Below are 16,139 nucleotides of genomic sequence, written 5' to 3'. Positions count from 1 at the left end.
GTCTGAGCTATTCGGAATCTTTGGGATGTCCATACCTCTATCAAGTCTAAATGTTAAAATGGTTACATTTAGTGTTAGTTTAGGGTAAGGACGTTCCAAGGAATCCGGATTGCAGTGACCGTTCATAGAGTGAGCGACTGGCACGGTATTTGAGAGCTCGGAGGCGACACAGCCATTCATTTTTATTTATTTTTTTTAAGCGGCAGAAGGGATTTTTGAGTGTCGGCCCCAAATAGTTTCATTAGAGACTATGAAAATAATTACCGAGATGTACTTGATCCAGTTGAGGAGTAAGTAGGCTATACTTAAGTTGTGATATCGTTAGGACATATTTAGGCCTACTGTGTTAAGGCAAAGTTGGTTTATTTGAAAATAATATTTTGTTGTTGATAACGTATTGTCGAAAGCACGTAGGCAATATCATTTACTGTGTCGATAGTGGGGGTAGGCTAGTGTACAATAATGTAATTTGATGTGCTAGTATTATTTATTTAATGGATTAATTCAATTGTAAATTAAATAACTATTTTTCACTGAAGGGAAACGAGGTATAACTTCGATCGAATACCTAAAATCATGCCTGACAATATCACAACAGTATCCTAATATAGTGGGGATACAGCAGTAGCCTATTCTACAACAATATGTATGTCCTAGTATTATTTATCTAACTGATCAATTATATTGTAAATGTGGGTACTCTATTTCATTAAACAATTACGTTTTGTACAAAGTAGTAGTAGTCTATAGCCTACAATAATAATGTAATTGAGTGTGCACTTCCAGGTTCTCCCTGGAACCAAAAAGGGTTCTCCTATGGGGACAGCAGAATAATCCAATTAGTTTGTAGATAGCACCTTTTTATCTGAGTGTAGGCCTATATTGCAGTCATGGTTCTGTGGATATCTGTGAAAAATAAAGTTAATTGGTGGTGGTGGTGAGTTAAGACAATCAAATACTATGAAATATCCCCACTTTTAGCACACATTTGCAAGCAGGCAAAGTAGCCTGTGTGTGCTGAGGCACGTGTGATCACTCAACACTGACAGGACAAACAAAAAAGACATGCTTGGGACTCCCGAGTGGCGCAGCTATCTAAGGCACTGCATCTCAGTGGTAGAGCCATCACTACAGATCCTGGTTTGTTTCCAGGCTGTATCACAACCAGCCGTGATTGGGAGTCCCATAATTGGCCCAGCGTCGTCCGGGCTAGGGTTTGGCCGGGGTAGGTCATCATTGTAAAAAAGATGTATTGTCTAACTTGCACAGTTATGCAAATATTAGGAGACTAGATACACTGCTGCTACATTGACCGCCCCCCCCCCCCTCCATTTATTTAGTACAAAACCTCTACTCGCTGTTTATTATCTATGCTTAGTCACTTCACCCCTACCTACATGTACAAATGATCTCAACCAACATGTACCCCGGCACACTGACACGGTACCGTGTAAAACAACAACTGCACTGTTGGTTAAGGGCTTGCAAGTAGGCATTTCACGGTAAGGTCTACACTTGTATTCGGCGCATGTGACAAATAAAGTTTGATTAGATTCGAAATACCTAATCCTGGCTACTAATGTTCTAGCATTAATTTACCGAGGCAAAAAGATCAGAGATGTCAAGGTGGTACTCAAGCATATGCCATGTGTTTGTGACACACATATATGGTGATATTTTTGAAGTTTTATTTGGTTTATTTTGCCTCCCAGGTATTTGCATTTAATGTATGTATATAATTACTGCTGCTAGGGGAGCTGTGACGCCAATGAAGTGAGTTAGTGAGATATTTAACATTCCTTCTTCATTGTGGAGAATGACTAGTTCTGAAAACTAACGTTTCTCCATCTTATCATTTTACCCTATTAATTCAGGTATGTAATGTGCGAAAATGCAATATGACTCAAAATATTGAGGTAACATGGTTAATTACAGTCTGTGAGTTTGATGATGTTTGAAGGCAGTTTTAACTGAGTGAAAAACTGGTTGGTATTTTCCCCCATTGTAAGTAAGCGAATGGAGTTAGGCTAGGTTGCTAATGGTTTACATGAACGAGAAAGGATCAACATGGCGTCCAAACGTTCTGTACATTTTTTCTCAACGTTTTAGATGCGATTTGTTTTATTTTCTATGGACAAAGACTCAGTTTACTTTAGGTAATATATGTAAATATGCGATGTCACAATAAAATGTGTTAGTGTTAATATTTGTAAAAAAGAAAATCGTGTTTAACAGTTCGCTAGCTTGATGCTAACCAAATTTAGCTTGGCTAAGAGCTATAGTAGTTAGCTTTAGCCTAGTTGGTTTTAGTCCATGCCAGCTTAATGTAATGGTTGTAGCATTGTTTTGCATAGGAGTTTTTTTCTCCGAAATTGATACACTGATAGTACAGTCCCCGTTTGGATGAACGGACCAACGGGACTACCATGGGGAAAGTCCCTTGAGGGGTACCGGGAATGGTGGAATGACAATCTGATGGTAATTATCTTTGCACACAACACAGCAGTGTCCAGGCCTCCAGAGTATTCACTCTATCGCCTGCTATATGGAGGGGAGCCACAGCAGTTAACTGATGTGAACAATGCAATTGTGTATATAACATTATTGTGTATACATTTTTGGGGATTGACTTAGAGTTTTTCATTTGCTGTTTTTGTATAACGTACTTTGAGGTCACTGATATTTTACCTAATGTGGTGGAAGTTGTGAAACCAGATCAGAACGCCTTCGAAGACCACCTTCGGGCACGGACTGAGAAGGATGTGGAGGTCTTTCACCAGGTAAAAATGATTGTCCACTGTAAATTTATTTTCTGGCCTTCCAAGAGATATATAAGAGATGTATTTGTAACAATATGAAATATAAATGCATTTATTTCTATTATCAGTCAAGGTGAGACTGAACATGGACTAGGCACATGAGAAAAAGGAGAGCCACCTGAGAAGAATCAAGGGGACCAAGTGCTTCGACATCTGGGCGAATTACTTGGCTTGGAAGAAGGACGAAAGGAAGGCGAGACCCGGGAAAGCTTGGTGCTCTTTCGCTCCTAGCTGGGGTCAACACCCATTAAGGTGAATATAAAAATCTCAGATGATAACTATTTGCATTTGCTGCCTCGTGGTGGGTGGCATCGCCATGCTGTCAGCAGTACCAACACTGGCCCAGGGGTCAATCCAAATAGTCAATCTCAAGGCTAACCACTGGGTCACGTTAAGTAACTAACACTGGCCCAGGGGTCAATCCAAATAGTCAATCTTAAGGCTAACCACTGAGTCACGTTAAGTAACCAACACTGGCCCAGGGTTCAATCCAAATAGTCAATCTTAAGGCTAACCACTGGGTCACGTTAAGTAACCAACACTGGCCCAGGGGTCAATCCAAATAGTCAATCTTAAGGCTAACCACTGGGTCACGTTAAGTAACCAACACTGGCCCAGGGGTCAATCCAAATAGTCAATCTTAAGGCTAACCACTGGGTCACGTTACGTAACCAACACTGGCCCAGGGGTCAATCCAAATAGTCAATCTCAAGGCTAACCACTGGGTCACGTTAAGTAACCGCCACTTCCAGGTAGGTACTGTTAAGGTGTATGACTCCAGTCGTCATGACACCACACTAGAGTTTCTCACAACTCATCTCTCCATCTTTCCCAGGGGCCATCCCTTACCAACCCCACTGACATCAAAAATTAGACAGGTATCCTTTAACATTATTGCCTGTCTAATCAAACATCTAAATGAAATAATTCAAAAACTATTTTTTTTACATACCTGAATAATTTAACCTGTGTGTTTGCTTGTTTAATTCTGTCTCCAACCCTGTTCCTTTACTCTACTCCTGTTCTCCAGGACCTAGGGATTCTGCCTAACACCCAGACATGGATCCATTACCAACCACCCTCCAACTTTTCATTACATCAGCTACTGTTATTATCAAGTTGTCATTATCCGCTAAGAAAGAGCAAGACAACTATCATACTGGGCACATAATGTGGGCTGCACAGATTTGCTAAAAACACTAGCACTGCAAACACTCAGAACAAAGAGGTCAGCAGCGCCTGGACTTTGCAGTTTCCCTCTGGAGTCCACAACATGTTGAAAAACAAGTGAGGACGCAGATGCAGAACCTCCTATCCACACAAGACCCACCTCCTCTCTATTCCACACACCATAATTCTGTATTTCAGTCTGATTGCCATGTGAGTGTACGTACAAAAAAATTCAGAAAGTAAATTGACACACACGTACCCCAAAAATATCAATGGTTGTGTATTTAAATCAAAAATATTGCTAGATTGGTTTTCACAGCTGTTTCACAAGGTGTTTATTGTAAATTGTAACATATCCCTTGATGGTATTTGTTAGTTCAACATTATTAATTGTATTATAAGACTTACAATAGATATATATTCAACCACAAGGGTGTACTAATGTACTATGATTTTTTTAAATCATAATTGAGGACAAATTATTTCAGTGTAGGTAAGGGAATGCCTATTTAAAATGAAAACATGCCAGCCAGACAAGCAAGTGTATGAATCAAATGTATTTGCATATGAATGAGTGGAAATCAGTTAACTTTATGATCTGTAAGGTAAGTAACTATGTGTGCGTGGGGGGGCATTGAAATTATATTATGTTTATCCTGATGCCTGTTTATACATAAAAAGCAGAAGATGGTAAATAGCATTAATCGCAATGGTTAGCCTATACAAATTAATAGGAATACATTTAGCCTAATTGGTAATATGATGTGGGGGAAAGTCAGGACCCTAGTCAGGCTTTTGTTTGTCAACTCCAGATTAAATATAGGTCTTCATGTGTAGGAAACTGTGGGCTAAATCAATGAAAAACAGCTTAAATGTTCAGGCTTCATGATGATCTGTGATCAATACAGGCTGGGGTGTTTTTGGTTCCGTTTAGTCTAAAGATATGCGTAAGAAAGCAACTGCACTGAAATGAATAGCCTGATTCAATGGGATTCTCCTGAATAATAAATGTTTTTATCTGTTAAACTGTTTGGTCTATGCATAGTCCCACACCAATTCTAAGTGATTTTCAGGTCAGAGAAAGATGCCTAAGATTCCGAGTTGGATGACTGTTCAAAGCAAAAATCCCAGTCTGAGCTAATTTTACCCAGAGTTCCTAGTTGTCTTGAACGCATTGAAGTCGGAAGTCAGAGATTGCCAACTTCAGAGTTGTTTTGAATACGCCACTAGAGACCTAGACTACCCACAACAAAGAAAAGGAAAGTGGGATACCTAGTCAGTTGTACAACTGAATGCATTCATCCCAACCCCTCTGAATCAGAGCGGTGCGGGGCCTCCTTAATCCACATATTCGTGACGTGACGTGACGTGAACGCGTCGGCAGTTTGACTCCTTAGAAACAAACTTGTCTCCACTGACAGTAATTCATGGCGTTATTTTATAGCGCTAGGAAGACGCTCGGTGCGGTGACTTGGTGAGAGGTATCAGTAGCTTCATGAGGCTTAATTCTGGCACGGATCACCCCCCATAGCAGCGCGGAGTGAGATTCCTAAAGTCTAGGGCGTCAGCCTTCTGGTCCTCTAATATCGCTCCAGTAGTTGTCACTTCACAAGCTCAGGGCATGCCGTCTCAGCATGCATCTGTAGTCTACTTGTGTGCTCTAAGTGTGTCATTGTAGCAAAGTATGCATCAACCAAAAATCTGATCTCTTAAACGTTTCGTTCATTTTTGTTCTATTATCTATATAATAGGCCATCATTGATTTTGGTTCAGTAGGCCTGGTATATTCCCACATTCAAGGAGCTTTCCGTTTTGATTGGGTTATTTTGCCTAAAAACCTAAGACTAGCCAAAAGGGTGTTTAGCATCCACAGTGGCTCTGCAAGTGTGGGAAGGGTATTCTCCGCTGCTGACCGGCTTTGCAGGCACCACATCACATGAGCCTGAAGCCACAGACTGGCCAAACCCGTGTTTCTAAGGCACTAATAAGTCATTTTTCAATTAATTTGTATTTAATTACAAGTAAGTCACTATATTTGCAATTTATAGACTAATGATTTAATATAACAAAATGTTTCATTGCTGAGAATTTATGTACGTACCAGCTTATTGTGTCGCACTCGCAAATGCTTCTCAATGTATTTCTTTGTAGGCTATAGTCTTTAAATAATATAGGCTAAATAATTCATGTTTGTTCCATCTTAGGCTCCATGTCTGGCTCCTGACCTATTTAGCGTGTTTACAATGCATTCGGAAACTATTCCGATCTGTTCACTTTTCCCACGTTACGTTACAGCAGTATTCTAAAAAGGATTACATTGACTCATCAATCTACACACAACACCCCATAATGACAAAGAAAAAATAGGTTTTTCATTTTTTTTTTAAACAAAACAAACTGAAACATCACATTTACGTAAGTATTCAGACCCTTTACTGAAACATCTCTTTGTTGAAGCACCTTTGGCAGCGATGACAGCCTCGATTCTTGGGTATGACGCTACAAGCTTGGCACACCTGTATTTGGGGGAGTTTCTCCCATTCGTTTCTGCAGACCCCCTCAAACTCTGTCAAGTTGGATGGTGAGTGTCGCTGCACAGCTATTTTCAGGTCTCCAGAGATGTTCGATTGGGTTCAAGTTCGGGCTCTGGCTGGGCCACTCAAGGACATTCAGAGACTTGTCCCGAAGCCAATCCTGTGTTGTCTTGACTGTGTGCGTAGGGTCATTGTCCTGTTGGAAGGTGAACTGTCGCCCCAGTCTGAGGTCCTGAGCGCTCTGGAGCAGGTTTCCATCAAGGATCTTTCAGTACTTTGCTCCGTTAATCTTTTCCTTGATCCTGACTAGTCTCCGGTCCCTGCAGCTGAAAAACATGGTGCCATGTTTCCTCCAGACGTGACAATTGGCATTCAGGCCAAAGAGTTCAATCTTGGTTTCATCAAACCAGAGAATCTTGTTTCTCATGGTCTGAGAGTCCTTTAGATGCCTTTTGACAAACTCCAAGTGGGCTGTCATGTGCCTTTTACTGAGGAGTGGCTTTTGTCTAGCCACTCTACCATAAAAGCCTGATTGGTGGAGTGCTGCACAGATGGTTGACCTTCTGGAAGGTTCTCCCATCTCCACGAAGGAACTCTGTCAGAGTGACCATTGAGTTCTTGATCATCTCCTTGACCAAGGCCCTTCCCCGATTGCTCAGTTTTGCCGGGCGGCCAGCTCTAGGAAGAGTCTTGGTGGTCCCAAACTTCTTCCATTTAAGAATGATGGAGGCCACTGTGTTCTTGGGGACCTTCAATAGTGCAGACATTTTTTGGTACCCTTCCTCAGATAGTTGCCTCGACACAATCCTGTCTTGGAGCTCTACAGACAATTCCTTCGACCTCATGGCTTGGTTTTTGCTCTGACATGCACTGTCAACTGTAGGACCTTACATAGAGCGGTGTGTGCCTTTCCAAATAATGTCCAATCAATTCAATTTACCACAGGTGGACTCCAATCAAGTTGTCGAAACATCAAGGATGACCAATGGAAACAGGATGCACCTGTATGTGGATTGCACCTGTATGCACCACCATATGGATTCGTTTCAATACTTCAAAACCAAGTGGCAGGTCCAGCTAGTCATAAAAATAGATGCATGTTAAATTGTGATTTTGAAGAATGAATCCAGTTAGGAGCGTCAGTTTTTCCCCCTGTGAGCGCTTAGCGTTAGCGCCGCTGTTTGAAAGGACATGGAAGGCTGGACCACAAGCATCGTTCCATGAGCGATGAGCGGGATTTCCAACCTCTCAACTTTGCTTACTTGCTCTTTCTCCCCACCCTCCTCTACTCCCCTCATTCTGCCTTCCCCATTTCTCTCTCCCCTCACAGACAGTCGGGGGTGGATGTCTTCCATTAGGGATATCAAGAGGGAGAAGACTACACTTAAAAGCCTCCAGGCAGAAAGAGAGACGGTCTGTGTTCCAAAAGGCACCCTATTACCACTACATAGTGCACTACATTTGAACAGGGCCCATAGGGCTCTGGTCAAAAGTAGTGCACTATGCAGTTAGGGAATAGGCTGTCATATGGGACACAAGACAGGGAGGATGTCCTGTTTCTATGACTCCTTTCATCATATCGTAAATGTACTAGACTCAGTAATGACATTCAACCTCAACTTTACTGTTGATACCTGTGTTTTGATAGCAATGTAACAGTACAGCAGTATATTGTAGTAGTAGTAGGGCCTGTTTAACTACACAGGCAGGGGCTAACTTGAGCCCAGAGTGGTTTCTGACCAGATCACATTGTCAGGGAAAACCCCTGGCTCTGTGTATAAGTTCTAAGATCACCTAAGTACTAACTCACGATTACAAGACACAGTTAGAAACCTTTGGTGCTCTCACTCCCCTGAAGGTGTCTGCATACATAGGTTCGGTTTGCTCCTAGCAAAACTCGGCTAGGCGAAGTAAATACTCCCTTGCATACTCCCTTACAATACCTTTGCTTTAAAAACTAGAAAAAAAGTGGCAATATTACTGTTTGTCCCTCTTGAGACGCCATAGCAACAAGTACCCTTCCTCAAAATAGTCCGAATGAATCTAAGATAAGTCAAGAAATCTGTAATTCATTTTGACGTTTTTGCAGAGGAAGTTTTAGATAGTAACTAAGATGTTTGGTGCAGTATTTCTCAAATGAAATGTGCATGAAAACTAGTCGTCTGTTGTTGAATGACAACAAACACTTAATTGAAGAATCCCTGCTTTTGACCAATCACTGATGAAGGGGCATAAACTTTAGCTACCGAATTTCGACAAGCCTCAAGAAAAAAATTTGTGTGCTCAAACAGCCGGAAAAAACCCAGCTGAACGCTGCCGAACACCAAAATGAACAAACGTTAAAAAAAATGGTGTAATTTGAACTCTTGACTGGGAAGCATACGGTAAGCTTTACTGTAGAGTTGCTGGGTGCATGGAGTTGGATAGAGGGTAGACTTGCTACACAGCTTGTTAAAGCATGGGCAGTGCCATCGAGGTCTTTCTCCATTTTAAATGGGTTAAAGGGACAATGTTCAGTTTTGGTAAACAGCAGATTGCCCCTTGGGGAGATTATCATAGCAAAGATAGGTGTTCTCTCTTCTCCATCTCTATGGCTGGGTGTCTGAGCTGAGCCATGACTTACTGTATGTGTGGCCGAGTCCTCTCCATCTCCTCCCGAAAAGGACCCGACAAAGGGCTGCCCTCGCTCAAGTGCGCTCATGAGCCGCCCTGTGTTTGTGTGTGTGCACTGAGCCCTCTTTTATAAGGACAGCAGTCTCAGCAAATATAATTCATGCCATATTTTTAAAAGTGTCTCCAACAGGCTTAAAAAAAGGCAATCTTCAGGGACACCCCTGTGTTTGGACGTCATAGTTTGAATAATCTTGCATCATGCCAGACTTCAAGGCTCTTGTAAACTCAGCAAAAAAAAGGAACAGCCCTTTTTCAGGACCCTGTTTTTCAAAGATAATTCGTAAAAATCCAAATAACTTCACAGATCTTCATTGTAAAGGGTTTAAACACTGTTTCCCATGCGAAGACACTAACAGCTTACAGACAGTAGGCAATTAAGGTCACAGTTATGAAAACTTAGGATACCAGGAGAGGCCTTTCTATAGACCCCGAAAAACACCAAAAGAAAGATGCCCAGGGTCCCTGTTCATCTGCGTGAACGTGCCTTAGGCATGCTGCAAGGAGGCATGAGGACTGCAGATGTGGCCAGGGCAATAAATTGCAATGTCCGTACTGTGAGACGCCTAAGACAGCGCTACAGGGAGACAGGACGGACAGCTGATCATCCTCGCATTGGCAGACCACGTGTAACAACACCTGCACAGGATTGGTACATCCGAACATCACACTTGCACGTGCCTTGCTGGGGTAACATCTCACAGCAAGAACTGGCAAATCTGGTGCAGTCCATGAGGAGGAGAATCACTGCAGTACTTAATGCAGCTGGTGGCCACACCAGATACAGACTGTTACTTTTGACTTTGATTTTTGACTTGACTTTGTTCAGGGACACATTATTCCATTTCTGTTAAGTCACATGTCTGTGGAACTTGTTCAGGATACAGCTCAGTTGTAGAATCTTCTTATGTTCATACAAATATTTATACATGTTAAGTTTGCTGAAAATAAAGAGGACATTTATTTTATTGCTGAGTTTATTTAATCTCTGGATAGACACAGCTTGTGAAGATGACTAGCTCATAGTGAACTGGGCTGTCAATCTGTCAATTGGATCCCAGACATATGGTATGATGAGCCCAAACTGATCTCAGATCTGCTGCTAACTCTGTGTCCAGGGAAAGACAGAGGAACTGATTCAGAGAGTAAACTCATCATGTGGATATAACCTCTATAAGAGCATGTACATTGTCTCTTAGTATCTATGATGTTAACTACTGTACACAGTATCAAAAGTAAACTATGGATCAGTTTTAGAGTCGATTTACAGTATATGAACTCAAAAAGATTGTAAGTTCAACAAACTCCGTAAGGTCACGTGAAATTAACTGGACTCCAACATAACCAACACATGGGAGACCAGGAGAACATTAGTGGTCTGGATAGGGGTCAGAGGTCAAAGAGGCCCTGCTCTGATGGCCGAGTGACCAATGCACAGCCCTGACATCTCCGCAACTGGACAGCCTGCCACTCAACAACACATCCCACCGACGTCCACCATTTTGTTTTTTGTTCCCATTGTTGACATCACAGAGAGCCATTTTTCAAGAGGCCCGTTATGCAACCGCAGACCACAGGCTGAATCTTAAATGGCACCCTATTCCCTATTTAGTGATCTCTGGTCAAAAGTAGTGCACTAAATAGGTAATATGGTTCCATTAGGGACACGGACCCTGGATCTTCTGGTCTTGCTGAGGTTTTCAGCTGCGTCTTTCCTGGTGTTTATGTGAAGTACGCTTTTGGAAAGTGGCATGCGTTCCTGACAAAGACGCTATGTCAAAAACAGTTAAGCCCTGGAGTGGGCCCTGTCTAACTTAATACCCATAACATCATGACACTTAGAAGTGCATGAAGTGGCGAAGTACTGTGCTTTTCTTATGCGGAACAATGAAAATATGTACACACACTGCTCTGTACATTGGTGTAATCATAGACAAGGGTTGCAAAATTCTGGTAACTTTCACAACATTTCTGGAAAACCTGGGTATTTTGGGAAAGTTGACGGAATTTTGCAACTCTTTCATAGCCTGTTCTGTACCTGGGAAGTAGCCGGTAATCTCCTGCGTACTCATCATATTTGTAATGGACCACGTGTAGTTGGGAGTTGTAGTACTCGCAGGCCTGGAATAGAGGAGAAGAAAGAGGAAGAGGAGGAAGTGGAGGGGAGAGAGGTTCTGTTAATGCCTAGTGCAGGTGAATAACAGACAGTTGATTCTGTCTGTATATATGACCGTGTGTGTGAGTGTGTTTTATTTCATGTATTTATTTCACCTTTATTTTAACAGGGAGTCGCATTGAGACAATGGTCTCTTTTGCAGCTACACAACAAATTACACATAGGGAATATACCAGTCACATTCCTCAGCAAAGAGGTTCTCAATCAACAACAATAGAGATTTGTGTGTTGTGTGTTGTGTGTGTGCGCGTCTTGGCATGGGCAGTTGATGCTTAAAATCCCCTCTCTGTCACAACGTGGTTGATAGAGTGTGTGTGTGTGTGTGTGTCACACACACACACACACACACACACACTCTATCCATTGAAATAAGTAGATCCAAGGCACAGTAATGGTAATGTAAATGCAGTGTACAGCTTTGTTTTACATGAGTAGCTGTCCTCATACAACCCAGTGTGACGCAAGCTAGGGCTGCAGAGTCTGCGTCCCGCTTCAACATTAATGGCATGTCCCAAATTGGGCCCTATTCCCTACATAGTGCATTACTTTTGACAAGGGCCCATAGGGAAAAGGGTGCCATTTGTGACACACTTAATGTTGAAGAGGGACGCAGACAATGCAGCCCTAGCTTGCTTCACACAGGTTGTCTTGGAGCCCCACAAGCTTACAGAGTTACAAGATTGAATCCATGATTAGATGAATCAAACCATAAGAAGAATTGAATTAACATTCTGTCCCACGGGCTTGAGTTACAGACTTTCTTTCTCTCCCTCTCTTCTCTCTGTCTCTCACATGCACACAAAGCGCAGATACGCAAGCTCGGCTGCGCGCAAGCGCACTCCCTCTCACTCGTTATCACATACAGACGCTCACGCACGCATGCACTCTCACCCTGTCTCTCGGCAGTATGTTTTCTCTGTTGTTCTGTGGATTCTTATCTTCTTTCTGTCTGAGTGGCAGTATCATTATCTATCACTTCAACACAGCTCCACTGGCAGTCATCACATTCATTATTAAAGACTCAAAACATATTTACTTCTACAAGGCAATAACACATGTCTGGGAGCACATACTTAAATAGTCTCTCTCTCTCTCTCTCTCTACCCCTCTCTCTACCTCTCTCTCTACCTCTCTCTCTACCTCTCTCTCTACCTCTCTCTCTACCTCTCTCTCTACCTCTCTCTCTACCTCTCTCTCTCACACACACACACACACACACACACACACACACACACACACACACACCATCATCATCAGTAAGCTGTGACGGTGTGGTGTCTGGTGTGTTTCCGTATGCAGCGAGGATATCTGTGAGACAATGTTTGGCTAATTTGAGCACTTCCTCACAGCCAGCGTGTGCTGTAACTCTTTCACTTCAGCCTCACCATCAAACATGACTTGTCACACGATAAGAGCATGAAAACAGGCACACCCAAATGGCACCCAATTCCCTATAGTGCGCTACTTTTGACCACGGCCCATAGGGTACCACCCCAAATGATTGCCCTATAAAAGGGAATGGGGTGCCATTTGGGTCACAGCCACAGTATAGGCTTATCAGATCCACATCTTCAACTGACAATCCAATAGGGGAAATGTATGCAAAATTTCACTGGTCGTCTTCATTTGCATTTCTAGGGTTCCTCAAAAATAGATGAAATGGTTTCATGGTGCAAAAGGTCGCAGTCATTAGTGCCCTTAGTGTCTTTGCCAGCCCAACTAAGCTGAGTAGAGCAGAGTTCCTTCAAAACAACAGGATGCAGTGGACAAAATCCCTGCTCTCCCTCCTCCCTCCCTGCATGGTCAGCAGGCAGCCTCAGATGATTCGGCTCCATAGACGAGCTCATTGGAAGCAGCAGTCCAGTCAGCTCAGCCACACAGCTCTGACAACATGGGCTGGGTCTCCCCCCACACACACACTCCAGATGCTGTTGATTCCCAGAGAGAAACATGATCCAGCAGCAAGCTGCACGACTGTACTTCTCGTTCCCTCTGGTTCAGAGGAGGAGCAGTAACTCCAAGGCATGGGTTCAGAATACATGTTAGGAACTTTCTCGTATGTATTCCGTACATAGCGACTGAAGTGGGTCAAGGACCAGGAAGCGCTCTCTCGCTCTCTCTCTCTCTCTGTAGTCTTGCACTTTCACTAATAGAGCTAGCCGGGGAAACTCTCGTTCTCTCTCTCTCTCCCACGCACACACACACACACACTCGTTCGCAGGCACACAGAACACATCTGTGCTCCTGATGTCACTGCCTTACGAGCTCATGATGTTGATGTAGACCTCTGTGTTGAGGATATGTTTAAAGTACACTAACTGCATGTAGTCCGGACCCTTACCCGGACAACCACCAGGCCAAGCTGCCTGCCTGCCAGACTGAATGTGGAGTCAGCCCTGCTCCATAGCCCTCCTCTGCACCCAAGCTCAATCACACAACTAAGCGTGGCACTCTCTCTCTCTCTCTCACACACACTCACCTGTCTGACCAGCAGACACTCGGCCTGGAGCTCGGCCCCCTGGGGCACGGTGGACTGCAGTGTCCGTCTCTCCAGAGGCACTGTGAATACCTGGGGGACAGAGGTGAAGGAGAAATCAGATGGGGAGGGACAGTTTGATGTCAGGTAAAAGCTCATCTCTTGTGAAAGACTGTCGGGTCTGGAAGGGGTGTGGACTTGACATCTCAACCTCTTCCCCGAGAACAAAACTCTGTCGCTGTTGTTGACGCGAGAGCGGGTTTTGGATTACTGAGTTTAGGTACTTACATGCAGTCGTGGGATAAGATATATGTGCAAGTCTGAATATGTAAATGCTTGAGGGGACATATGAAATCTAAGGATACAGTCTTTACCACTATGATGTACTGTCAGATCACTGAGCCCTATTCCAGTGTGTCAGCACTTGACGAATAACATCCGACCGAGAGCTCCGGTGTCGTCATAATTCATTCATAAATGTTGAGGTCAAAAATAGCAAATGGCTCAAATAAATCATCCATACCTAGAAGGAAAGATTGAAAGTTGGAGAAATACTGATCTCACTGATTATTACGCAGCTAGTGGCAACTCAATGCAATTCTGTCCCAAATAGCACCCTATTCCCTATGTAGTGCACTACTTTTGACCAGGGCCCATGGGACTCTAGTCAAAAGTAGTGCACTATACAGGGAATAGGGTGTCATTCGTCCCGAATGTAGGCCACTGAGAACAGCAAAGTTCCCGCCCTCTCTGATCAATGCTTGGTTCTGATTTACTGTGTCTGCAGTCAGCTGTTTAAAATGCAGCACACTCAGAGGAAGGACATTTAGTTTGGGGTTTTGGAAGCGAATTAGGTTTGTCCATTAGCAAGTGACTTGGAGTTTCAATTAGATTGAGCTATGGAGACCCAGCAAATGAAACAGAACTGTTTGGTTGCCGGGCCTGTGTGTGTGTGTGTGTGTGTGTGTATATATCACGGTAGCAGAGTCATGACTTTAAACATCAACTCGAGAGCCGAGTCATTTCCCGAAAACCAATTAAAACTAGTTCATATGAAGTGGTGTTCTTAAGGAGTCACATTAGCGCACTAATTAAGTCACTAATGAGCAACAGCCACGGGACATTGGGGAGAAGAAGCAATGGGGGGAATGAGGGGTTGAGAATGCAAAATGAGTGTGTGTGTCTGTCTGTCCTTCCGTCTTGTTGAAAAACATTGGTGTGGCTGGCATGAGCCAGACACAGACACAGTCCCACACACACCCACACCCTCATTCCCAGACCCCCATTCCCACACACACACACAGCAAACGAAATAAGTGAAAGGAGGTCGTTTGTGGGTGACATACAGACAGACTTGACAGAGACAGGATGGCATTCACACACACACACGTCTCAAACGCGCACACAAAACCCCCCCTCCCCCCAAGCACAGACACAGACACGTTTGTACCCACCGTGAAATCGTTGTCGGGGAAGAGGAGCAGCTCTCGGAGGGGGTCTTCCTTCAGCTCATCTCCCAGGTCACAGATCACAGCCTCATAGTCCAGAGGGTCTATCAGCTTGGGTTTCTCCTGCTGGAACACACACACACAGACAGACATTTGACTTATCCCATATGGCAGTGAAATAAATACTTGGGTACTACTTGAGGAAACACAGATGAGAAAGTGGCGGAGGCAGGATTCAAATCCCGGTCCACGTGGAACACACTCGTTTTCAAAATTGCGAGGTCAGCCATACACTTGATGACTGCTGTAACAGTCACACCATGGGATATCCAACATAGTCAACTATTAGGTCACACAGAAAGTCTTCTACATCTAGGACTTATCCTGCTGTAACACACAGAGAGAGAAAGACAGACAGACAGCCAGCGACACAAATGACTAGGCTAACACCAAGTGCAATTTGCCTCTACACTGTTCAATAATCATGACTCGTAAACCTCTCTGAACTCTGAGAGAAGTCAGCCAGTCAACAAGTATTCTTCAAATCAAAGACTAGCCAAATGGTGTGGCTAGGCAAATTGTCTAAAACCTCAGAAAATCTGTTAATCTATCCATTTCTCTTCTTTTTTTTCTTTTCTTTTGAAACGGCATGAAAAACTAGCTACCACCTCACTTCCTGTGTTCACTCCGTCACAATTGGATCAGCTCCACAAACATCAAGGCTGCATCCAAAATGCGGCCCCGTTCCCTATAGACCCTGGCCAGAAGTGGTGCACTACATAGTGAAGAGAGTGCCATTTGGGACGCAGGCCCCAGTCTAGAGGGGCGGGGAAGAGAGAAGTAAAA

The 16,139-nt window shown here is 43.5% G+C and overlaps 1 protein-coding gene across 5 annotated transcripts in view; it reads right to left on the bottom strand.

Moving 5' to 3' along the window:
* LOC115137144 (dedicator of cytokinesis protein 10-like) overlaps positions 1-16,139 on the bottom strand; it is a 179,486-nt gene that overhangs the window by 94,985 nt on the left and 68,362 nt on the right. For 3 of the 5 annotated variants that reach the window (XM_065024655.1, XM_029673248.2, XM_065024657.1), the window contains exons 2-4: positions 15,300-15,419; positions 13,849-13,938; positions 11,232-11,314 (exon numbers count right to left, since the gene is read on the bottom strand). In XM_065024655.1, the coding sequence (XP_064880727.1) occupies positions 11,232-11,314; positions 13,849-13,938; positions 15,300-15,419 (293 nt within the window). The remainder of the gene's footprint in view (positions 1-11,231; positions 11,315-13,848; positions 13,939-15,299; positions 15,420-16,139) is intronic. The other 2 variants (XM_065024656.1, XM_065024658.1) reach the window with 1 other exon arrangement.

This window comes from Oncorhynchus nerka, linkage group LG11 (genome assembly GCF_034236695.1).
Source record: "Oncorhynchus nerka isolate Pitt River linkage group LG11, Oner_Uvic_2.0, whole genome shotgun sequence".
In the NCBI taxonomy this organism is placed as follows: Eukaryota; Metazoa; Chordata; class Actinopteri; order Salmoniformes; family Salmonidae; genus Oncorhynchus; species Oncorhynchus nerka.
This window is presented reverse-complemented; position numbering and strand designations above follow the sequence as displayed.